At 42.1% G+C, this 25,182-nt stretch overlaps 2 protein-coding genes across 2 annotated transcripts in view; one reads left to right on the plus strand and one right to left on the minus strand.

Moving 5' to 3' along the window:
• The window catches only part of TTC37 (tetratricopeptide repeat domain 37), a 167,569-nt gene that overhangs the window by 141,120 nt on the left and 1,267 nt on the right, over positions 1-25,182 (minus strand). The window lies entirely within an intron of this gene.
• On the plus strand, positions 3,231-5,207 carry GPR150 (G protein-coupled receptor 150). Its single transcript, XM_045498602.1, has one exon. It carries the CDS (start codon positions 3,336-3,338, stop codon positions 4,638-4,640), a length of 1,305 nt encoding a protein of 434 aa, XP_045354558.1. The 5' UTR covers positions 3,231-3,335; the 3' UTR covers positions 4,641-5,207.

Below are 25,182 nucleotides of genomic sequence, written 5' to 3' on the forward strand. Positions count from 1 at the left end.
AAACAATGATCATGTTTACACCAATGAGGATCCAGAGTGGCTTTAAGCTTCTCAACACACTTAAAATCCAGAAGGTAATGGAACAATGTCATCAAAATTCAGAAGGAAAATGTTTCCAATATAGAATTCTAACCCCAGCCAAGACTTCGGTTAAGCATGATGGTAAAATAAAGAAATTTTCAGACATACAAGATCCCCCAAATATACCCTTTCTCAAGAAGCCACTGAAGATGCTTTCCACCCAAGGAGGGAAATAAAGAACAAAAAATACCCATGAAATTAGAAAGCAGAAAATACAGCATGAGATAATGAAAGGAGTCTCTAGGATGATGGCAAAGGGAGATGCCTGGGTAACAGGTGTCCTGGAGGGCAAACGTGATTGAATCTACGTGACTCAGGTATAATAGGCACAGTGAGACTCTCGCAGCTACGTCCTCAGCCTCTGCACAGTCTTTTTAACCTTACAACATGTCAGGTGATGTTTTCTACCAAAAAGGAAGAAACCAAGAAAAAAAGACCAGAAACCCAAGAGGCAGGAATTCCAACCCAAGAGAAGGGCAGAGAGTTTCAGTGTTGACAACAAACATATTTCAGGATGATAAGTGTGTAGCAGGACTGGAAATAAACCAGCCCACATAGGAGAGAGAAGGGAGTCTCTGATAAGAAGGTTTCCAAAAAAAAAAAAATTGGAATTGCTACATTATGTTACAAAACCAAACTTATGGAAATCGAACTGAGGGACCATTTAAAGGAAGAATTAGCTGTATAACAAGGAAAATTAAGGCAGTTATTAACTTCAAGAAAACAAAAAAATGATATTCAAAATATACTATAACATTCAGCTGAGAATATTTTCATTTCATAATAATGTAAACACTAAACATAGATCTAACCTGAAATTACAAGATTATTGTATCTCATGAGAAGGTAATCGTGTCTGAAATCACTGAGTCAATAAATAGCATTACACATTTGTGATTTAGAATTCTGGAATTAAGTAAATGCCAGAAGAAACAGCAAATAGATTCTAAATTGGTTCCCTCTAGAAGGAGGAGTGAGGATGTGTGTATAAGAAACGATATTGTTGTTGGCCCTCTAGTTCTGTTAGACTTTCCAAACTATGTGCATGTGTTATTTTGAGAATCATTTTCTTTAATCAATGATTTATCAGGTCTTAGTAAAGTTCTGTGAAATGTAATGTCACTGGTAGAGTCTTATTTTGCTATATGAGAGCATTTCAACAAATTTGAGACAAATTATAGAATTACCTTGAGAAATATTAAACTGATATTGCTTAGAGGAATCACTGAATTATGGGTATTGCTCACAGACAGCACCTTGGAAGAAGTGGATCATAAGCTGGGATGGTGTATGTTACAAAGAAAAAGGCCCCAGCAAAATCCTCTGAGGGGAGAATGTGAAAATTAAACCAAGAGTCTGATTTCCCAAGACTATTGCTCTTCCTCTCCCTTAAGTGTTCCATCAAGAATGGCTATCCATACACCTCTTCCAGAGCTTCCTTGGTCTCCTCTGGATGATACTGGCATAGGTATGATAGGTAGTTTTTTCTTAGGTTGATGGATTTATAGTCAAAGCAGGAACATTTGCTCAAAATTATCTGAAATGTGTCATATATCGTCTAGTTCATTAATTCAAAACATATTTACTGATACCTAACCTGTATCAGGCCCAGTGCTAGCCACTGGAGACAGGATAATAAAAATGACAATGGTCTCTGGCCAAAGGACAACAGTTTAGGAATTAGGATTCCTCCAGGCAACTAACAGCACTGTCATCTGCATCTACCAACCCCTCCTATCCTGAGCATCTTAAAGTGCCAAATGTGTCCTCAGTCTGGGAATATGAACCCCAGCAGATGCCCAGGCCAGAAACACAGGAAATCTACTTACACTGTAATAATGTAAGAGGGTGGCTCAGTTAGTTAAGCGTCTGACTTCTGCTCAAGTCTTGATCTCACAGTTTGAGAATTCAAGCCCTGCATTGGGCTCTGTGCTGACAGCTCGGAGCCTGAAGCCTGCTTCGGATTCTGTGTCTCCCCTTCTCACTGCTCCTCTGCTCACTACCTCTCTCTCTCTCTCTCTCTCTCTCTCTCTCTCTCTCTCTCAGATTAAAAATAAAGCATTAAGAAAAATTTTTAAAAAATAATATAAGAGGGTACATAAAAGACAAATTGATGTTTCCAACAGGAAAAGTAAAATTGTTTGTGAGGAGGAGATAGGACTAAAATAAAAGACAGCATTTAATCTAAACCATTTCCTGTGACTTGAATTTCTTTTTTGAAAATTGGCCGCCTTATCGTTCTCTTAGTCACCTTGTCTCTAGGCTTATTGGGGGCGTACTCCCTCCCAGCAACCTCCATCTGCTTGCAAAACAGAATCAAGAGAATGAAAAGCCATGATGACACATCCTCCACTGGATGGAAATATTAGGGGAAAATCAATAAATGCACTACCATATGCATAAAACCTATGAATGTCCCCTTCAAACTAATGCAGCAAATTTTACATCACCGAGAGAGCAGCTGTGAACCGTGGCTTCAAGTAATGAGGAGTATTTGAAACATCTGCAAATCACTGCTCCTCCTAATTGCCAAGCAACATCATTACTTTAGTTCTCTCCAAGTAAATACTCTCACTGATGGCCAGAGGAAGATACATGTTTATCAAAGATTCATCTCTTGGGCTCCTCTTTGCCCAAAACGCTGTTGGGTTTCTTGTGTTCCTGTTTGTCTCATGCTAGTGCATGTAGATCCATGTCATTTCTGACTATTATTTTTTTTTAATCAAAACTAGTGTCTTTTTTTTTTTTTTTTCCCCTACTAGCAGTCCGTAACCGTAATCCGTAACCGTTTTTGAGAGGTACAGTCTCGGTCAGGACCCTCCTCTCTGGTGTGTTAGTCCCGGTTAGCATGCGCTTTTGCAAAGGCCGGGCAAAGCGACCTTCTGCCCTGTTTTGTGCTCTTCCTGTAAATTGAACAGCGAACGGGAGAGGCACCCAGAACTCAGTGGTCCCCGCCGCTACTGCGAGCGCGCGGTGGGAGCCGCGGCGGAGATTGGAAGCGCATCCAACCGGGACTGGGAGGAGAGCCACGGAGAAGGTGGAGAATAGGAATCATGTGTGTTCCTCGAGTGTACAACCCACATTTGAGTGACAAATGACGAGGACAACCTATAAAAACAACTAAGCGCGAGTCTACCCGAATCCATTTCCCTCTCTGTTGCGTGTGCGTTTTCAACAAACTTTGAGCGCCCCTCGCAGCCTCGCCTCCACCTGGGTTTCCCTCGCTTCCTACCTCCGCTCCCCCCAGGCTAAGGATGGAGGATTCCTTCAGCCCCTCAACTTTCTCGCTGGCGCCCAACGTCTCCGTACCCGTCTTTCCCGGCTGGGGTCTCAACTTCACTTCGGAACAGGGAGCCCCGGCCCCGGGGCCGCCGCCGCCGCCTCCGCCGACTCCCGGACCGCCCGGCCGCCGCGTCCGCCTGGTCTTCCTGGGGGTCATCTTGGTGGTGGCGGTGGCCGGCAACAGCACTGTCCTGTGCCGCCTGTGCGGGGGTGCCGGGCCGTGGGCGGGCCCCAAGCGTCGCAAGATGGACTTCCTGCTCGTGCAGCTGGCCCTCGCTGACCTGTACGCGTGCGGAGGCACCGCGCTGTCGCAGCTGGCCTGGGAGCTGCTGGGCGAGCCGCGCCGGGCGGCGGGAGACCTGTCGTGCCGCTTCGTGCAGCTGCTGCAGGCGTCCGGCCGAGGCGCCTCGGCCCACCTCGTGGTACTCATTGCCCTCGAACGCCAGCGCACCGTGCGCCGGCCGCAGGGCCCGCCGCTGCCAGCGCGCGCCCTCGCCGCCCTGGGCTGGCTGCTGGCGCTGCTGCTGGCGCTGCCCCCCGCCTTCGTGGTGCGCGGGGGCGCCCCCTCGCCGCCACCCGCCGCTCCCTCGGCCCCCCGCGCTTGGCCCGGGGAGCGTCGCTGCCGTGACATCTTTGCGCCTCTGCCGCGCTGGCACCTGCAGGTCTATGCGCTTTACGAGGCCGTCGCGGGCTTCGTGGCGCCGGTCGCGGTCATGGGCGTAGCTTGCAGCCGCCTGCTCTGCGCCTGGTGGCAGCGCCCGCCCCAGGCCCCGCCGCCTTCAGCGCCCTGGTGGGCGAGTCCCGGCCGAGCCCCTGCGCCCAGCGCGCTGCCACGCGCTAAGGTACAGAGTCTGAAGATGAGCCTGGCGCTGGCGCTGCTGTTCGTGAGCTGCGAGCTTCCCTACTTCGCTGCCCGGCTGGCGGCCGTGTGGTCGTCGGGACAGGTGGGAGACTGGGAGGCCGAGGAAGTGGCGGCCGCGCTGCACCTCGTGGGAGTGGCCAACAGCGCTCTCGATCCCTTCGTTTACCTCTTCTTCCAGGCAGGCGACTGCCGGCTCCTGCGGCGGCTGCGGAGGCGCCTGGGCGCAGTCTGCTGTTCGTGGGAGGGAACAGCGGAGGACGATGAGGGGACGGGGGGCCACCAAGCGCTTCACCGCCACCGCTGGCCCCACCCCCATTATCATCACGCTAGACGCGAGCAGCCAGAAGAGGGCTGCTGGCGCCCACCTCCGCCTCGCCCCCGGCCGCTGCCCTGCTCCTGCGAAAGCGCTTTCTAGCTGCTCGATGGCCACTCAGGTCACCGTCGCCGCTGCACGGCCTCCACGGAACACGCGGCGGGCCCGGGTCTATCCAGATCACAACGGGCAGGAGAGTCTCAGATTGACCCTGAAGCTGTCCCCTTCCTACACTCTCTCTTTCTAATGTTTACATTTCCCTACACTTTTCCAGTTTCTTCTCTCCCTTTCAGTTCCTCTCACATTTCCCAGTTTGGAGATGAGAGTTTGGGCCACTGGAAATTTTAAGAACAGTCAAAGATACACAGAGTTATTTTTGCATTTCTCTTTGACGCTCCCATAGTGTTCTGGATAAGATAATTTGTTTTAGCGAAATTGCCAAGCTTTCATTATTTGCTGTGTTATCATCTGTTTTTACTTATTTTGAATCGTGTTTAAATCAAGTGTACCTTCCAGACCAGAGAATTTGCCTTTGCTTCCAGGAGGAAAATCCCCACATTGCTCTCCCTGAGGAGCCTGGAAATTGTACCAGCGATACTGTCAGAACTATAATCTTGCTGTCACTTCAGAGGCACAGAGTATTTGTAAAATAAAAACATTTCCCACAGAGCAATTAGTACTTTTTGTTACATGGTAATGCGTTTTCACAGAAGAAAAGCAGTGAGGCACTTATTTCCAGTCTTCCCTTCAATAGAAGCTGGGGTTTTGGAGGGACACAAAAACGCTTCCCTTTGCCCCTTTCAAATTTGCCCAGTTTCTGTAGGAAATTGTGCCCTTACCCACACGAGCCTCTACAGCTGAGACGCTGTGCTCGGGTGTAGCCTCTCAGCAGAGTCCCCAGCAAACTAGCGAAGGGAAACACCAAGGTGGTGCCTATGGGCGGGGCTCACTGTCCTGGCTGGTGCTGCAACCACCCAATGTTGCATGTACGCAGAAAACTACCTTTAAAAAAATGAAGGCAATGCCTATTGGTGTGGGCTGCTAAGAACAAGGTAAAGAAGCAGATTTAATTGATGACCTTCTCCTTTTAACTGTCCTTGGTCCTAGAGAGAAGTGGCAGCACTTATCAACAATATATCCATGTGTTTACCATTGCCTTTCATCTGAGAATCAGCATGCTTTCCATGATAGTGTTTCCTGTTTAAGCACAAATGTCAAACTAAAATGCAGAAAGGGGAAATGATTGCTGGAGTTCACTTGTAGGGCCAATGCTCTCTGAAGGCTTTCTTTGTTTACTTCGCCTATGTATCCCAAACTCTTTAAAAAAAAATTTTTTTTTTTTTTAAATCTTTATTTTTGAGAGAGAGAGAGAGACAGAGCATGAGCAGGGGAGGAACAGAGAGAGAGGGAGACACAGAATCCGAAGAAGTCTCCAGGCTCTGAGCTTTCAGCACATAGCCCGACGCGGGGCTCGAACCCACAAACTGCTAGATCATGCCCTGAGCCGAAGTCGGACGCTTAACCGACTGAGCCACCCAGGCACATCATATGTATCCCCAACACTTAAACAATGCTTAATGTGTACTAGGCACTCAACACATATATGTTGAATGACTCATAATATGAGTCAGGCAAAGATAGAATGTATACAAGATTTACAAAAATCTTCATTAAGCTTGATTTACCTTCCTCCAAAGTTCTGTCAAAAAATGTTAGAGTTACAGGTTTTCCTTCATCTTTTTAATCATCCCCACCCTGCTTAGGATACCATGGGGTGTAATATACCGGGAATAAGTCAGTCAAAGAGAGAACACAGTGGTCTTCATGACATTTTTATTCATCATTATTTTTCTTCATTAATAAACATTAATTCCTTATTTTGTGCCAAGCAATGTTTTAGGGGTTGAACATGCTAAGATGAATAACACATATCTTTTCCCTCAAAGATCCTATAATCGTATGTAGGAGACAATCTGAAAATCACCACACAGTATCACATATGTTTTAACAAGGGCCCCAGTCATGGTGTCACGTCACCATGAAAAAGAACATCTGACAACCTCAGGAGACTGAAGCCGTCATTCCAATGATGGTATGAAGGACCAAGTAATGGGAAGGGGGGAATGTGTAAAGGGAGGGATCAGACAGAAGCTCTGAGAGACCTCAAAATATGACCTGGTGGGGCGCCTGGGTGGCTCAGTCGGTTAAACAGCCGACTTCGGCTCAGGTCATGATCTCGCGGTCTGTGAGTTCGAGCCCCGCGTCAGGCTCTGTGCTGACAGCTCAGAGCCTGGAGCCTGTTTCAGATGCTGTGTTTCCCTCTCTCTGACCCTCCCCCGTTCATGCTCTGTCTTTCTCTGTCTCAAAAATAAATAAATGTTAAAAAAAAAAGTTAAAAAAAAAAAAATATGACCTGGTATGTTGTATCACTTTGAATGCTTGCAACTGAGATAATTTAAGCCAGCTAAGTCACCTTTTCTGTCATCTGTAATTTGAGAGCACTCTAACAGAAAAATGAATTCAGCTGGTTTAAATCTGCTCTCTAGCATAAGTCCAGTGGTAGGGCTGCTCCAGAGGTGGTTAGTTGAGTAGCTTCATAACTTCACAATCAAAGACCTAGCTCCTTTTCAGTTTTCTATTCTGCCATCCTGAGCTGGTGGACTTGACATTAAGGTTGCTATCCCTTGAAGTCACAGAATGACTGCTATGGTTCCAGGCATCACACTCAAATGTGTCAATATCCAGAAAAAGAAGGATTTCTCTTGTTTTTTTTTTTTTTTTTCTTCACTCTATAGGAATGAAGAAACATTTCTCAGAAGTCCCAAGCAGATGTTCCTGCATGGCTCATTGACCAGAACTATATCATATATCCATATCTAGACCATTGCAAGGGAAATGGGGCCACCATAATGGTTTAGACCTGGAGCTGAAGATGAGCTGCACAGGAAAGGGGTGAAAAAAATGAGACTTCCATTTTTTTTTTTTCCTTTTAAGAAGAAAAATGAAGGGGAAATGTGTATGAGGGCAAGACTAAACTTTTATATAATTGCCAAACTATTAAAGAGATGAGTTTTATTCTATTAGAGCTTTTAATCTGTGCCATCTAGAAATTATGAGAAATCTCCCTCTGGGTCAAAAATACAGAATACAGGGGCACCTGGGTGGCTCAGTCGGTTGAACATCTGACTTCGGTTCAGGTCATGATTTTGTGGTCTGTGAGTTCGAGCCCCGCGTCGGGCTCTGTGCTGACAGCTCAGAGCCTGGAGCCTGCTTCGGATTCTGTGTCTCCCTCTCTCTCTGCTCCTCTCCCACTTATGCTCTGTCTCTCTCTCTGTCAAAAATAAATAAAACATTAAAAACAAATACAGAGTACATATTCATGTAGTTAATTTGAAATTAAACTGTACTTTCCCTAGATTTTGTGGAAGATTTGGTTAAGCCCAATTCATACTGAAATACTTCTATGGCTAAGGAGCTTTCTCTAACCTTAATTAAATCTGACACTTGAAGGTAGATCGAGATGATTTAGTTCCCATCTCTAGTGGCATTTGTAGATTAAGAAATTTGAAGCACTCCCTCAGAATGATCAGCATCAATCCCAGGAAGCTGCATTGCTATAGACAACACAGAGACTGAGTTCTGTGCCCATAGAGGAAGCCCCAAGGGTTATTCTAAATTTACACTCTCAGTTGAGTGGGACATACCATTCAAACTTCACAGCAAAGGTAAATGAATGGTTGACCCTGACTTGATCTCTTTTCTAGGTATCACTCAAATAAGATATGACCAGAGGAGAAATTAAACCACACACTGGAGTTTGGGAGGAATCAAATTACATCTCCTCGCCCACTTCCCTCATACAGTTCCCCTTGGAATTTGATTTTAACTAAGCTGCCACACACAGGCCCAGACTGCAGGACTCCAGGAGGCACTATTCATATAGATGACAATGTAAATGTCAGCACCTGAACTTTAAAGCTTAAATACAAAGAATTCTATATTAAAAAAAAAAAAAAAAAAAAAAGCTGCATGGTAACATACAGCTAAAATAAGTAAATATGACCTATTACATAATTTGAAGCAGATAGTATGAAGAAAACAGCCAGAAGTGTAACTAAAACTACAATTAGTGACTAGCTATAACTCATTTACTAAAAATAGAAGAGTCTAGCTCATTTGTGGAAGAGGAGGTGGATTTTTTTCTAAGCCACTTCCTAGGAAACACAAAAGAAAGTAGAAAATTGGAGGAGCTTCCCTCTTATTCCTAAAATGTTCTGATTGATCAAAGGAAAGATATTATAAAGAAAATGAAGTCTAATTAAATTAAATTTGCTGAGTTGTGAGGCAGTATGAAGAAAAGAGTAGTCTGTAGAGCTTACAGACCTAGACCTGAATTTCATCTCTACCACTTAGTAGCTGTGTGACTTTAGGCTGTTTGCTGAATCTTTCTGAGTCTTGGTTTTCTTATCAGTAAAAATGGGGTTTATGTTATCTACTTCATAGGATTAATGTATGTAAAATACTTGATTGGGGGGGGGGGAGGGAATCCTGTCAGCCTTCAGATTCACCCTAGTACTCAATATATGATAGTATTATTTTCTAACACTGGGCTGTGAGGGATAAAATCCAGTAATATTACATGAAGGAAGCAGGGGATCTTGGGGAATCAATCTATGGAAGATTAATGCAATGATGGTAGCATCTAAACCAAGTCTAGAATGTGAAACTCTTCAGAAGCTTGAGGAGGGACCCTGGGTCCAAGAATTCCAAGCCAAATCATGCCTGTAGGATGTCCTTTATTTGCCCCAAAGGAAGTCATTTAGCCTTAGGGAACACTTTTTGTTTTCTAAAAAAGCTAAAAGTTGAGTATGTTAGAGAAGCCTGATATCCATGGACATCAGTAGAAGAGCAGGTATCAAAAAAGGAGCAGGCTCCGTGGCTGCCTGCAATTACACTGATTATTCTCTTGCCTTACTAAAAGAATCCAAATTTTGTTCAAAATTAACATGTTCTAATTACCTATTGTTATGCAACAAACTATCCCAAATCTTGTGGTATAAAATAACAACCATCTAATTATGCTTATGAATTTTGTGGGTCAGGATTTCGATAGAGTACAGGAGGGCTGGCTTGTGTCTCTTCCATGATCTGGGGCCTTAATGGGAGACTCAAATGACTGGGGTCCACAATCATCTGGGAGCTTCTCTACTCATATGTCTGCTGCCTTGGCTGGAATATTCAAAAGCTGGGCTCATCAAGAACTATTGATCAGAGTGCTTAAACTTGGCCCTCCATGTGGCTTTGGCTTTCTTACTGTATGGCAGCCTTAGAGCAGTCAAACTTCTCCTAAGGCAGCTCAAGGTTCCAAGGGCAAATGTTTTAATGGGCAAGGTGGAAGCCACATGGCTTTGTGTGGTCTTGTGGCAGAAGTCACATGGATTCCTCTGTACTCTATTGGCTGAAGCAGTCACAAACCTGCCCAGATTCAAAGACATAAACCCTACCTTCTAATGGAAGAAGTGTTAAAGACTTTGTCATATTTCACAGCTGCCATACCAGCCATCAAGGAAGATAACCTTACCCCTACCCTCCCCGCCCCTGTTCTGGGAGATACCTAAATCAACCATGATAATCCCATTATGCCTGGGATTGATTGGTTGATTGGTTCTGGACAATGAAACTAGAAGTAAGGGCTTCTGGCAAAGGTTTTGTAACCTTAAATAGGAGATATCAGTAGAGGCCATTCTTTATCTTCCTCTGGAGGGTGTAGCTTGTACATGTGACCCAAAGCTTCTATAGCCATCTTGTAACCCACAGAGGGGAGATAATGTTAAGAGAAGGCCAACATCTGTGGCTCAAAGAGTGGAAAGGTAAAAAAACTCAAGTCTTTGATTATGTAGTTGAGCAGCTGAATTAAGCAAAGTTTAAGCCATCCAATCTGACTGTCCTATGTGAAATAGTAAATTTCCTCATTGTTTAATAAGTTTGAGTTGTTGTTTTCTCTAAAGTCATCCAAATGGAAATAAGGAATGTATTTGTCAGGGTTCTCCAAAGAAATAGAAACAACAGTGTGTGTGTACACACATATTTATTATAAGGAACTGGTTCAAGCAATTATAGAGGCTAAGAAGCCCCACGATCTGCTATCTACATGCTGGAGACCCAGGAGATCAGGTGATGAAGTTCCAGCTGGAGAACAGGAGATCAATATCCCAGCACAAACAGGCAAATAGAGTGAATTCTCCCTCTCTCTTCTTTTGTTCTATTGAAGCCTTCAGTTGATTAGATGATGACCAGCCAAATCAGGGGAAGGCAATTTGCTTTACTCATTCTACCAATTCAAATGCTAATCTCATCTAGAAACACCCTCAGATATACCCCAAAATAATGTTTAACCAAATATCTGGGCACTCCATGGCTCAACTTGATACATAAAATGAACTATCACAAGAAGCTATTGGGTTTCCTTAAAACTTCATCCCAGATAGGAACTGTCAATTATGCATGCAAATTTTTGTTTCTCTCTATTCCTGAAAGTGCTCTAAGCTATCTATTATTTCAGCTAATTCTTTAAGCACAGAAGGATACCGAAGATTGAAAATTTAGCCTGGATCATCAACCATGAGGTTATACTAAAAGGATTTGGACAGTGCAATTCTAGACATTCAAGAATGCCTATGCAAGCTGTGAACTTCCCTTCCTCTGGCCAGTCACACCACTGTGTTAACAGAGTATTAGAACTGCCCCATTGTAGACGATGTAGCAAACGGGTAGCAAACGTTTCTTCAGCTAGCTGGATGGAGTTTCATGGTTTGTTTGTTTGTTTTTAAGTTTATTTATTTATTTTGAGAGAGAGACAGAGTGTGTGTGTGCAGGGGAAGGGCAGAGAGAGAGAGAGGGAGGGAGAGAATCCCAAGCAGGCTCCACACTGTCGGCACAGAGCTCGACACGGGGCTTGATCCCAGGAACAGTGAGATCGTGACCTGAACTGAGATCAAGAGTTGGGCGCTTATCGCTTCTCGGCCTTTTGGCTAAGATCAAGTGAAGAGTTGGGCGCTTAACTGACTGAGCCACTCAGGCACCCCCAGATGGAATTTTTTAAGTGCATTCTGAATTTTTAAAAAAAGATCTGTATTCTTCACTGAGCATTTATCATTACTGAATATTTTTTAAATGTAGCCATTGAAAGCCTGACCTAGGCCAACATGTTCCAGGGTATATTTTGTGAAGCAACAGATGCTTCCATATTAATATATCATCAGGGAAAAAAGAGTTTCAGAGTTAAATGTTTAGAACACTAGGTTAAATAGGTCTTTCTTTTTAGTTTTTTATTATTATAAAATACTCAGAAAAGTTGAAGGATACAAAAGAACACCCACATATTCACTGAGATTCAACAGTTGCTAATGTTTTGCCATCTTTGCTTTTATACATCAGTATATATTGTTGTTTTTGAATAACTTGAAAACTAGCTGCAAACATGATATCATTACACTTCATCTCTGAATACTTGAGCATGCATCTCCTAAGACATTCTTGCATAACCACAAGAGCAATACCACACTTAAGGAAATTAACAATTCCCTGAGATCATCTAATACTCCGTCCATATTCAAATTTTCTCAACATAACTTGAATAGATTTTTTACTTTTGAACCAAAATCTAATTACAGTATATACATTGCCTCTGATTGTTATGTCTCTTTAGTCCCTTCCATTCTAAAACAGCTTCCATGACCTTTTTAAAAAAAACTACTGTTTTTTGAAAAGACCAAGTCAGTTGTCTTGCAGAATATCCCACATTCTGCATTTTTCTGAGTATTGCAGAATACTCAGAAGATATCTGAGATATCTTCTATCTGATTCCTCTCTTCAAAACCAGGTTTGTTAAAGCAGTACCTGTCAGAGGCTTCAATATGCTTAGTGCAAAATGACCCTCTAAGTGAACACCTTTTAGGAACCTCTGCCCTCTTCACAATAACCCTTTCTTTGGGAATTGTCCCCACCATCAACACACACACACACACACAGGGCTTCCAGCAGTCACATGTGGACTTTGTAGCCTGACCTCTGGGGCGAGTCCATCAGAACCACCTCCTTGAAGACTAACACAGATTTAAGGGAAAAGATTAGGAAAATTAGGATAAAATACTCAGTTTTTTAGGTGAGTTCAGAAGTGATACAGTTATTGCACTTGTGGATATTGGTAAGGCCTACAACTTGAGGAAGTGGGCAACAGAAATGTGTTGAGTAAGGGCCCTAGAAAAGGCACAACCACGATGACACATGCCAAAGTAGAGCCAGGTTGGACAATACCAGAGCAAGCACAGGTCTGGCTTAGATGTTGATCTGATGGAAGGTTATCTTCTCTTGGCATCCAGAACATTTGTTTTTGTACAGTGCTTCTTATGGGAAGATCCGGGGGGGAGGGTGCGGGGGGGGGGTGGGAATCTAGGCTAGAAAGCAAGGAGAAAGTAAAAGGAAGGAAAGAAGGCACTGAGTTTTGGCAAGCAGTGCATATGGCAGATAAAGAGACTGACCTAAGATGCAAATTAACCTGTTAGAAACTCACCCAAGCTTCCCTAGAAGGAACAGGGGCACAGCTGAGGGGATGGAAGCATTGAAGATATATTTCACTTTGGAAATCCTGGAATATTCCAGATTTGAAATAAGGCAGTGTTTTGAAGAGCATGTGGCAGAGGTATTCTTGCTGCCTAAGACCTGAGGGAACCAGATCAGAAGCATCAACAGCAGTGTCAGAACAGTGCCACAAGGGATACCTGAGGTGGAGGAGAGGTAAGGAATACTGGGGAATCATCCCTGGCAGCATTTTGCATGAACCTAATCAATTCTGTAACAAGATGGGGAGAAGTCAGACACTATGTTCAAGACTTAAAATGCTGCTCACAAGGGATATGGGGATTTTGACACTAGATAGAGCCACCTTTAATGCAACACACACATGCCAGAAATATCAGGCTCAGCAGAGTGTTAGAGGGGACCACACAGCCCTTACTCTTTGGCCTTATGTGAAGGGACTTCAATTAGACCAGCACTGCTGGACTACCTCACTGTTGGGGTTGGAGGGGCCAAGTTAAAGACAAAACAAAAAATAAAAACAAAACAAACATTCTCCTTATTTGAGTTCTAAACCAATGTCTAGGGGAGAAGCTGAGGTTCAGAGTTTAAATCCTCTTGCAGGTTAAAGCCCAAAGATAACAAGATCCAAAGAACTGTGGTTCAAAAAGCAAAATTTCCTATCTCATCTGAAAAACTTAAAGACCTCCTTGATTGCCAATCCCACATAGCCTCTGCTGGCGAGTTCCCTGAAGCATGAGGATTTGTGAATCCTTCCTTCAGTAGAGGTAGCTGCAGACTGCTCTCCTTGAAACAGAGTAGTCCTTTAGGACCTCTCAGGTTCTCTTGATCAGTTCTCATTTCATGATGAGCCTCACTCTTTTAAAGAGTTCAAAGTGCTAAGAGGAAGCAGAACTGTATTGCAGTACTGGTTCCTCATCTACCTACTTAAGTTAGGAAACAACCCACTCCCCACTCCTGGAACAATGGCCAAGCAAAACTGTACTCCCAGAACCCAGTACTTGGTATCACCAAAGACTCTTTAGAATAGGCTTAGGATATGAGGTAAGAAACACCCTAGTCTCGGCTACCCAGGATGGCTGTCAGTTGGTGGATGCAGGTCCAAATCTATAACAATCGGGAGACACCTTCTCATAAAAGGTTACTTTGGCATCCTGTTAACCCTGGGGGTGGGGAGAAGATCCATCTATGCATTTGCCTAAGACAGAAACAAGTGTAAAAATGAATTACTGGGACCTCATCAAAATAAAAAGCTTCTGCACAGCGAAGGAAACAATCAGCAAAACTAAAAGGCAACCGACAGAATGGGAAAAGATATTTACAAATGATAAAGGGTTAGTCAGATAAAAGGTTAGTATCCAAAATCTATAAAGAACTTATCAAACTCAACACCAAAAAACAAATAATCCAGTGAAGAAATGGGCTAAAGACACGAATAGACACTTCTCCAAGGAAGACATCCAGATGGCCAGCTGACACATGAAAAAATGTTCAACATGACTCATCATCAGGGAAACACAAATAAAACCACAATGAGATACCACCTTACACCTGTCAGAATGGCTCACATTAACAACGCAGGCAACAACAGATGTTGGCAAGGATGCGGAAAAAGAGGATCTCTTTTGCACTGCTGGTGGGAATGCAAACTGGTGCAGCCACTCTGGAAAACAGTATGGAGGTTCCTCAAAAAACTGAAAATAGAACTACCCTACGACCCAGCAATTGCACTACTAGGCATTTATCCAAGGGATACAGGTGTGCTGTTTCGAAGGGACACATGCACCCCCATGTTTAGAGCAGCACTATCAACAATAGCCAAAGTATGCAAAGAGCCCAAATGTCCATTGATTGATGGATTAATGGATAAAGAAGAAGTGGTGTATATATATATATATATATATATATATATATATATATATATATACACACACACACAATGGAGAATTACTCGGCAGTCAAAAAGAATGAAATCTTGCCATTTGCAACTGCGTGGATGGAACTGGAGGGTATTATGCTAAGTGAAATCAGCCAGTCAGAGAAAGACAAAAATCATATGACTTCACTCATATGAGGACTTTAGGAGACAAAAAAGATGAACATAAGGGAAGGGAAACAAAAATAATATAAAAACAGGGAGGGGGACCAAACAGAGGAGACTCATAAATACGGAGAACAAACTGAGGGTTGCTGGAGGGGTTGTGGGAGGGGGGATGGGCTAAATGGGTAAGGGGCACTAAGGAATCTACTCCTGAAATCATTGTTTCACTAAATGCTAACTAATTTGGAGGTAAACTTTAAAAAATAAAAAATAAAATTAAAAAAAAAAAAGAAGCAAGTGAATCCACCTTCTCACAAGTTTAGAAATTTGCAAAGATGGAGGTCCCAGTCTCCAGGTGTCTTTCCCTTCTTACAAATTAAAAATCTCTTCATTGCCATTTCCATTCTGAATCCTCCTACTTCATGGAACAGGGCCTCTATGTCGTGCCACGGAGCTCTCTTGGAGCATGTATTTTCACTCCTGTGCCTCAGTGCCTGTTTTCAGCGACTTTGGCTAAGCAATCTGCCTCTAGGTATGCTTTCTCCAGCACCATCTGGACTGAAAGAGATGGTGTGGAATGACTCTGAGCATGTGACATCTACATGAATCCAAGGCTAGTTCTACCATGCTTCTCTTTCTGGACCAGAATGCAAATGGAACTTGGAGCAGCCCAGGCAGTGCCGCTTGCCCACGCTGTCATGGACAATTTCCAGTTAGATACTCATTAGCGCTCTGTAGCGGGCACAGAGCTCAGCCGCCTTGCAGTTTAAATGTAGCTCAGGGTAGATCTAGGTCACAATGGGTGGGAGGGGGAGGCTCTCTTTAAGAAAAAGAATACAAAATAATAAATAAATAATTAGGTATTAAAGTGAATATTCAGAATGGGCAAATAATCACAAAAAAACACCAATACTAAAAACCTAACAGAATAGCAGACATTTATTAATTAATTGCTACACACACCACTATCATACTTTCTGCCTACAAGTTTTGGCTCCCTGCTCTTTACTCATCTGTTCACATGATAACAATTTTAAAACATTTTGCATAAAGAGAATAGAACGATAACTCGATCTTTCTTATAGCATAATTTTTTTTTTAATTGACAGAAAGCATAAAACAAATGGTAATCCTGGTACAGGTTTGTGTATTTATGGGAATCATGACAAATTCTATGTCATATGCTTCCCATCAAGAAAGATATATGAATTTATAGTTTTTAATGTTGTATTATTGAGCATGTCCCATGTGTACTATCTATGAGAACAGAATCCTGGGCTTGCCATTTTACCAAAAATGTAATGATAAGATAAAAATTTCCATAGAATAGTTTTTAGCTCTATCTGTTCAAATCTTATTTCTCCTCCAGGACTTTCATATTCCCTGCTCCAGACACCAGAGCCCATACTCACATTTTGATAGAACCGTAGCGTGCATCTAGCATATAAGGAGAGCCATGACAATGGGCACTGGGAATATATTTGGAGGTTGTTTTTACACTGGGACAGCCAGCAGAAACTTAGCTATACACCACAACTGGCTGCAAACCATATAAATATACCCCACCAAACACAAACTAAATGCATTTCCAATTCAAATGCCTCTTAGTCAAATTCCCAAAATGCCTGTGTGACAGAAGGAAAAGAGACAATGGCCTTAATCCACTGAAGTTAAATTGTCTTACTTTTGCACATTTTTACAAAAACATATGACAATTATTCCTTTCTTTCTTCTCTTTCCTTCATGAACAATTCAGTCCTAAAGCCAGCAGGAAAGGACAGAGCAGGGTAGATAGACATCTATGCTGGCTAGGGGACTGGCAGGACATGCAGTGGCTTAGAGAGAAGTGACAGAGCCCCGGTGAGGTAGATGACAACATGGTAGTGTAGTGAGTTGGCTCAAGCTGAGTGAGAAGGGAACAGAAGTACAGCCGTACAGGGGCTCAGGCCCCCATCTATGTGAAGTTCCTGCCAAAGATGCACAATCTGAATCTCATCATAGAGAAGGGTCAGACAAACCTCAGTTAGGGAACATTCTATAAAATATATGGCCTATAATCTTTAAACGTGAATGTCATGAATGCTGGTGAAGGACTGAGAAACTGTCCCACACAAGGAAGCTAAACATACATCACAACTAAATGCAACTTGATTCTGAACTGGATTTGAGGATTAGATGGTAGAAACATGTCAGTGTTAAATTCCTGATTTTGAGGGTTGTATGGTGGTTATGTAGAAGAATGTCCTTGCTTGCAGGAAATACATACTAGAGCATGAAGGGCTGATGTGGCATCAGATTGGCAACGTACTCCTAAATGGCTGCTGGGATAGAGTTCCCTGTACTACTTTTCTGTAATTTTGTGTGCTTCCAATTTATATTAAAAGGATATAAAGGATGACCATGTGAACACGTTACTAGGGTTGCTCAGGACCTTGGAAAGGGTCCACACGTGTGAGGGGACCTGAAGTTATGTTTCATTAACTTCACTATCTCTAATTGCAGCAAATATTCTAGGCAGTACCGTCTGAAAGGTCAATGTACCAAAAGGCACTTTTTTCTGCAATTTAATCCTTGCCTTAGCTATGCCTGCTTTCTGAGGTCTTTTTGGCCTTCCTAACTTTACTGAGAATGAATGGAGTGGAATGAAGATGTAAACATGCTTCAAGGTCAAGGAACGGCAACCTGCACTCTGAAGCTCACATCACTGAAGGCCCTTTGGCCTGTGCCTATTTGCTTAGCCTGGCTTGGTACTACTAATGGCCAGTGTTTTGCTTGAGGCTCACCACAGACAACCTGGTGTTCACTGACCACACTCCTTTCTCTACTGCCTACTTAGAGTTAGGGTCAGCATGTGTATCATTTGCTGGATGCCCAAGACTTGGAGTTCCACTTGGAAGATAAAATTCAGAGTGAACAAGAAATCTTTAAAATCTACAACCTTCACTCTCTTCTTCTGTATACTCAGTTCAGTCCTTCCCTTCTCCTTTCTACAAATCTGTGTTCCTAAAGAGAGTACAATGTGGTCCATCCTCTCAAGATGGATAGTTTGAAGGTAGAGGGCAGCAATTTGGGCACATAAATTTAGTTCAGGCGATGTTAATCCATTTGACTGCACATCTAAGCTATCCCAATCTAGATTTTTATCATTAACTAAAGTTTACACTTTGATCTCTTACTATATCTCTGAGTTGGTTCCAAATTCAGGCAGGGAAAAAAGGTGGTTTCTATTGGGTCCTCTTAATGTCCAATACAAATAAAAGATGATGGCACCTTCCAGAATGGTGGCAACAAATTAAAAAAAAAAAAAGTAATTTGAAGTACATTTTAGGAAGTAGAATTGACAAGACTCAGAATTGGATTAGATATGGGGGGGATAGCCCAAGGGGTCCTAAGGCAACATTGTGTTTGGGGATTCACTCACTAGAAGGACTCCTGAAACTCATTATATAGTCCTTCTCATGCTAAGATTACTAGAGTGATATTGTAAGGATACAGAGCTGGATGGTAAGGAAGAAGGACACAGGTGGAAAATGGAAGAATCCAAGTGCAGGCTTCCTTATGTTCTCTCCCTCTGGGGAGGGATAACACAAAGCTGACTCTTCTGCCAGCAACGAAAATGCAAAAACAGGCGTGCAATGTTTTTGCCCAGGGAAGCTCGTTAAAGGCTCAGCACCCAAAGGTTTTTATTAGGGCTGGTCATGCAAGCACTTCTGCCTAGCATGCACCAAAGTTCTTGACTCCCAGAAGGAAAGCAGGTCATGGTCAGCATAAACCATATTGTTTGTACAAACAGATGAGTCACAGCGAGGTATCCTTACTATTTAGGGAAAATCTTACTTCAGTAGAGAGAACTATTTTACCAGCCACGTTCCCAGATGTCAGCCAGGGGCCAACCTTACAAGCAGAGCTTTATAAGGAGAGCCATCTTTGGTCAGCTATGTTAACTCTTTTCTGCACAGGAGAAGAAAAGGGGAGATGTGAGTATGGCATCCAGGTTTCTACCTTAAGCATGTGGATGAACAGGGTTGTCACTTATAGAGATGGAGGGAAAAAAGAAGTACAGGTTTACAGGAGAAAATTAATATTTCAACCTCGAACACATAAAACTGATGATAGCTACGAGACGTCAAATTAAATTATGCTTTGGTGTAATCATAAACAACCTTAGAATTTCAGTGGTTTAACACAACAGTTAATTTCTCGCTTAAGTTACGTATCTTTCATGGCTCGGTGGAAGGTAGTGAGTGGGGGTTGATGGGTGGTCTCTGTCTCACATAGTCACTCAGGGACCCAGGTCAGTAGAAGTCCATCATCTATAATGTCTGTGGTTGTGACAAAAAAAAAAAAAAAAAAGAGAGAGAGAGAGAGACTGGGGAGGTGGAGTAAGAACTCTTCTATGCTTCAATCTAGAAGGGACACATGATCTCAACCAACTGTAAACAGAGTGGGAAATGTGGAGTAGTGGATGGGATGTTTGGTGAACATCTGCCACAAGTAGGAATGTCACATAGGTATCCACAAGAAACTCTCACTTATGTTATGAACAGATAGGTTGTATTGGAAGCCACCCTTTCTCTTATCTGAATCACAATGGCCTCAAAAGGGCAATGTTATCACCCTTTCCTGGTTTGAAAGAGTAAGAAATCCTGATTGGTTGATACTCCTCAAATCACCCTGTAGTGAAACTATCAGCACACTGAGGTCTTCGTTATTCACAAAATAGATTATGGTTTAGGATTGAAGGCAGTTTTTGAACTTCTCTGAGAGGAAGAGCTTAGTCCTAGAAAAGTCAGCCTAGAAACAGCCTGATGCTCAGAGGACAGAAGAGGGGCTCACAATGGTGAGAAGAGACATTTAAAACTATTTTTAGGGCTCCTGGGTGGCTCAGTCACTTAAACATCCAACTTCAGCTCAGGTCATGATCTCTTCTTGGTTCATGAGTTTGAGCCCCACATTGGCCTGCTTCAGAGCCTCTGTCCCCTTCTCTCTCTGCCCCTCAGTCATTCACACACATGCTCTCTCTCTCTCTCTCTCAAAAATAAATAAACATTAAAAAAAAAAAAAACAAAAAACTGTTTTTAGAGCAAGATATTGGTGAGCAAGTTCACAGAGGAAAAGCTGGAGTTTTCCATGGTAGGTAACAAAACTCATGCCAGGGCTACCACTAGGTGTCAATAGCAGGAAAGGAAAGGATGAGAGAACAAAGGAAGGAAGGTTATAGGGGAAGATGCAGATTGGCTCCAAGGAGTGAGAAGGTAGAAACTGTCTCCATACTTACACTAAAGTTTTCCAAGAATTTCATATTATTACGTGATTAACCCCATTAATACTTTATATAGAAATAAAAGAAAGTTTCTCTCCCTCTTGTGTACATATGCATGTGTAACTACTGAGGTCTTCTGTTTATTCAAAATCAGATTTAAGGTCAAAGAATCTAAGATATGTCTTATTTTAATGCCCAGATTATGTCAAGGCAAAAAAGAAGGACTTTTCATTAGAAACAGCAAATCTTATTTAGCCCTTTCATGACACAAGCTAAAGACTGCTAACACCCTCAATGTGCCATAAAATAATTTGGAATGGCTAATAGATAATGTAATTTGTAATAAATCCAAATATATTTTCACTTTGGTAAGGCAGTTCATCAAAACTAGATGATTAGTTTTTGCTTAGATCAGTGCAGTAAATGGTCAAAAGGGAAATTATCCCATAAAATATTAGTATCATCCTAAAACTATACTGAACAGAATAGAAATCAGAAGAAACTAGCATTGGAGGCAAATCCATTATGCTGGGTTTCTCAATATTTTATATGTTGAGGCTTACAGAAAAATTGATGAGGAAGACGAACAAGGCACTGCATTTCAGCTGCCTCAGACCCACTGGAACACTCTATGATCTAAGATCAGTATTCAGGACATTAAATATAGATTGTGGTTTTCAACCTTGAGGTCACACTGGAATCACCTGGTAAGTTAGAAAAAATATGTTAACCCTCCTGCCACCCCAGGTTTCATTGGTCCGGGCATCGTGACTGTCTAAAACTCCCAGGTGACTCTAAGGTATAGCCCAAGTTAAGAACCACTCCATTAGAAGATTGTTGGGGACACTTTAAAAAACATGCCAGAGTGAAAGAATGAGGATGGCAGCTTAGGAGGACGCTGGGCTCACCACGCGTCCTGCTGATCACTTAGATTCCACCTACATCTGCCTAAATAACACAGAAAACCACCAGAGGATTAGCAGAACGGAGTCTCTGGAGCCAAGCGCAGACGAGAGGCCCACGGAAGAGGGCCAGAAAGGATTGGCACGAGATCTTCAATGTGTTGAACAGAAAAAATATGCAGCCGAGAATCCTTTATCCAGCAAGTCTGTCATTTAGAATAGAAGGAGAGATAAAGGTCTTCCCAAACAAACAAAAACTGAAGGAATTTGTCACCACTAAACCAGCCCTACAAGAGATCCTAAGGGGGATCCTGTGAGACAAAGTACCAGAGACATCGCTAAAGCATAAAACATACAGACATCACAATGACTCTAAACCCATATCTTTCTATAATAACACTGAATGTAAATGGATTAAATGCGCCAACCAAAAGACATAGGGTATAAGAATGGATAAAAAAACAAGACCCATCTATTTGCTGTCTACAAGAGACTCATTTTAGACCTGAGGACACCTTTAGATTGAGAGTGAGGGGATGGAGAACTATTTATCATGCTACTGAAAGCCAAAAGAAAGCTGGAGTAGCCATACTTATATCAGACAAACTAGACTTTAAATTAAAGGCTGTAACAAGAGATGAAGAAGGGCATTATATAATAATTACAGCGTCTATCCATCAGGAAGAGCTAACAATTATAAATGTCTATGCGCCGAATACCGGAGCCCCCAAATATATAAAACAATTACTTACGACATAAGCAACCTTATTGATAAGAATGTGGTAATTGCAGGGGACTTTAACACTCCACTTACAGAAATGGATAGATCATCTAGACACACGGTCAATAAAGAAACAAGGGCCCTGAATGACACATTGGATCAGATGGACTTCACACATATATTTAGAACTCTGCATCCCAAAGCAACAGGATATACTTTCTTCTCGAGTGCACATGGAACATTCTCCAAGATAGATCATATACTGGGTCACAAAACAGCCTGTCATAAGTATACAAGAATTGAAATTATACTATGCATACTTTCAGACCACAATGCTATGAATCTTGAAATCAACCACAGGAAAAAGTCTGGAAAACCTCCAAAAGCATGGAGGTTAAAGAACACCCTACTAACAAATGAGTGGGTCAACCAGGCAATTAGAGAAGAAATTAAAAAATATATGGAAACAAACGAAAATGAAAATACAACAATCCAAACACTTTGGGACGCAGCGAAAGCAGTCCTGAGAGGAAAATACATTGCAATCCAGGCCTATCTCAAGAAACAAGAAAAATCCCAAATACAAAATCTAACAGCACACCTAAAGGAAATAGAAGCAGAACAGCAAAGGCAGCCTAAACCCAGTAGAAGAAGAGAAATAATAAAGATCAGAGCAGAAATAAACAATATAGAATCTAAAAAAACTGTAGAGCAGATCAACGAAACCAAGAGTTGGTTTTTTGAAAAAATAAACAAAATTGACAAACCTCTAGCCAGGCTTCTCAAAAAGAAAAGGGAGATGACCCAAATAGATAAAATCATGAATGAAAATGGAATTATTACAACCAATCCCTCAGAGATACAAACAATTATCAGGGAATACTATGAAAAATTATATGCCAACAAATTGGACAACCTGGAAGAAATGGACAAATTCCTAAACACCCACACTCTTCCAAAACTCAATCAGGAGGAAATAGAAAACTTGAACAGACCCATAACCAGCGAAGAAATTGAATCGGTTATCAAAAATCTCCCAACAAATAAGAGTCCAGGACCAGATGGCTTCCCAGGGAAGTTCTACCAGACGTTTAAAGCAGAGATAATACCTATCCTTCTCAAGCTATTTCAAGAAATAGAAAGGGAAGGAAAACTTCCAGACTCATTCTATGAAGCCAGTATTACTTTGATTCCTAAACCAGAGACCCAGTAAAAAAAGAGAACTACAGGCCAATATCCCTGATGAATATGGATGCAAAAATTCTCAATAAGATACTAGCAAATCGAATTCAACAGCATATAAAAAGAATTATTCACCATGATCAAGTGGGATTCATTCCTGGGATGCAGGGCTGGTTCAACATTCGCAAATCAATCAACGTGATACATCACATTAATAAAAGAAAAGATAAGAACCATATGATCCTGTCAATCGATGCAGAAAAGGCCTTTGACAAAATCCAGCAACGTTTCTTAATAAAAACGCTTGAGAAAGTCGGGGTAGAAGGAACATACTTAAACATCATAAAATCCATTTAGGAAAAGCCCACAGCTAATATCATCCTCAATGGGGAAAAACTGAGAGCTTTTTCCCTGAGATCAGGAACACGACAGGGATGCCCACTCTCACCGCTGTTGTTTAACAGAGTGTTGGAAGTTCTAGCATCAGCAATCAGACAACAAAAGGAAATCAAAGGCATCAAAATTGGCAAAGATGAAATCAAGCTTTCGCTTTTTGCAGATGACATGACATTATACATGGAAAATCCAATAGACTCCACCAAAAGTCTGCTAGAACTGATACATGAATTCAGCAAAGTTGCAGGATACAAAATCAATGTACAGAAATCAGTTGCATTCTTATACACTAACAATGAAGCAACAGAAAGACAAATAAAGAAACTGATCCCATTCACAATTGCACCCAGAAGCATAAAATACCTAGGAATAAATCTAACCAAAGATGTAAAAGATTTATATGCTGAAAACTATAGAAAGCTTATGAAGGTAATTGAAGAAGATATAAAGAAATGGAAAGACATTCCCTGCTCATGGATTGGAAGAATAAATATTGTCAAAATGTCAATACTACCCAAAGCTATCTACACATTCAATGCAATCCCAATCAAAATTGCACCAGCATTCTTCTCGAAACTAGAACAAGCAATCCTAAAATTCATATGGAACCACAAAAGGCCCAGAATAGCCAAATTAAGTTTGAAGAAGAAGACCAAAGCAGGAGGCATCACAATCCCAGACTTTAGCCTCTACTACAAAGCTGTAATCATCAAGACAGCATGGTATTGGCACAAAAACAGACACATAGACCAATGGAATAGAATAGAAACCCCAGAACTAGACCCACAAACATATGGCCAACTAATCTTTGACAAAGCAGCAAAGAACATCCAATGGAAGAAAAACAGTCTCTTTAACAAATGGTGCTGGGAAAACTGGACAGCAACATGCAGAAGGTTGAAACTAGACCACTTTCTCACACCATTCACAAAAATAAACTCAAAATGGATAAAGGACCTGAATGTGACACAGGAAACCATCCAAACCCTAGAGGAGAAAGCAGGAAAAAACCTCTCTGACCTCAGCCGTAGCAATCCCTTACTCGACACATCCCCAAAGGCAAGGGAATTAAAAGCAAAAATGAATTACTGGGACCTTATGAAGATAAAAAGCTTCTGCACAGCAAAGGAAACAACCAACAAAACTAAAAGACAACCAACGGAATGGGAAAAGATATTTGCAAATGACATATCGGACAAAGGGCTAGTATCCAAAATCTATAAAGAGCTCACCAAACTCCACACCCGAAAAACAAATAACCCAGTGAAGACATGGGCAGAAAACATGAATAGACACTTCTCTAAAGAAGACATCTAGATGGCCAACAGGCACATGAAAAGATGCTCAACATCGCTCCTCATCAGGCAAATACAAATCAAAACCACATTCAGATACCACCTCACGCCAGTCAGAGTGGCCAAAATGAACAAATCAGGAGACTATAGATGCTGGAGAGGATGTGGAGAGACGGGAACCCTCTTGCACTGTTGGTGGGAATGCAAACTGGTGCAGCCACTCTGGAAAACAGTGTGGAGGTTCCT

The sequence above is a fragment of the Leopardus geoffroyi genome, chromosome A1, assembly GCF_018350155.1.
Source record: "Leopardus geoffroyi isolate Oge1 chromosome A1, O.geoffroyi_Oge1_pat1.0, whole genome shotgun sequence".
NCBI lineage: Eukaryota > Metazoa > Chordata > Mammalia > Carnivora > Felidae > Leopardus > Leopardus geoffroyi.

Coding starts and splice junctions, on each gene's coding strand:
- GPR150 (XM_045498602.1), top strand. CDS start 3,336: ATGGAGGATTCCTTCAGCCCCTCAACTTTCTCGCTGGCGCCCAACGTC.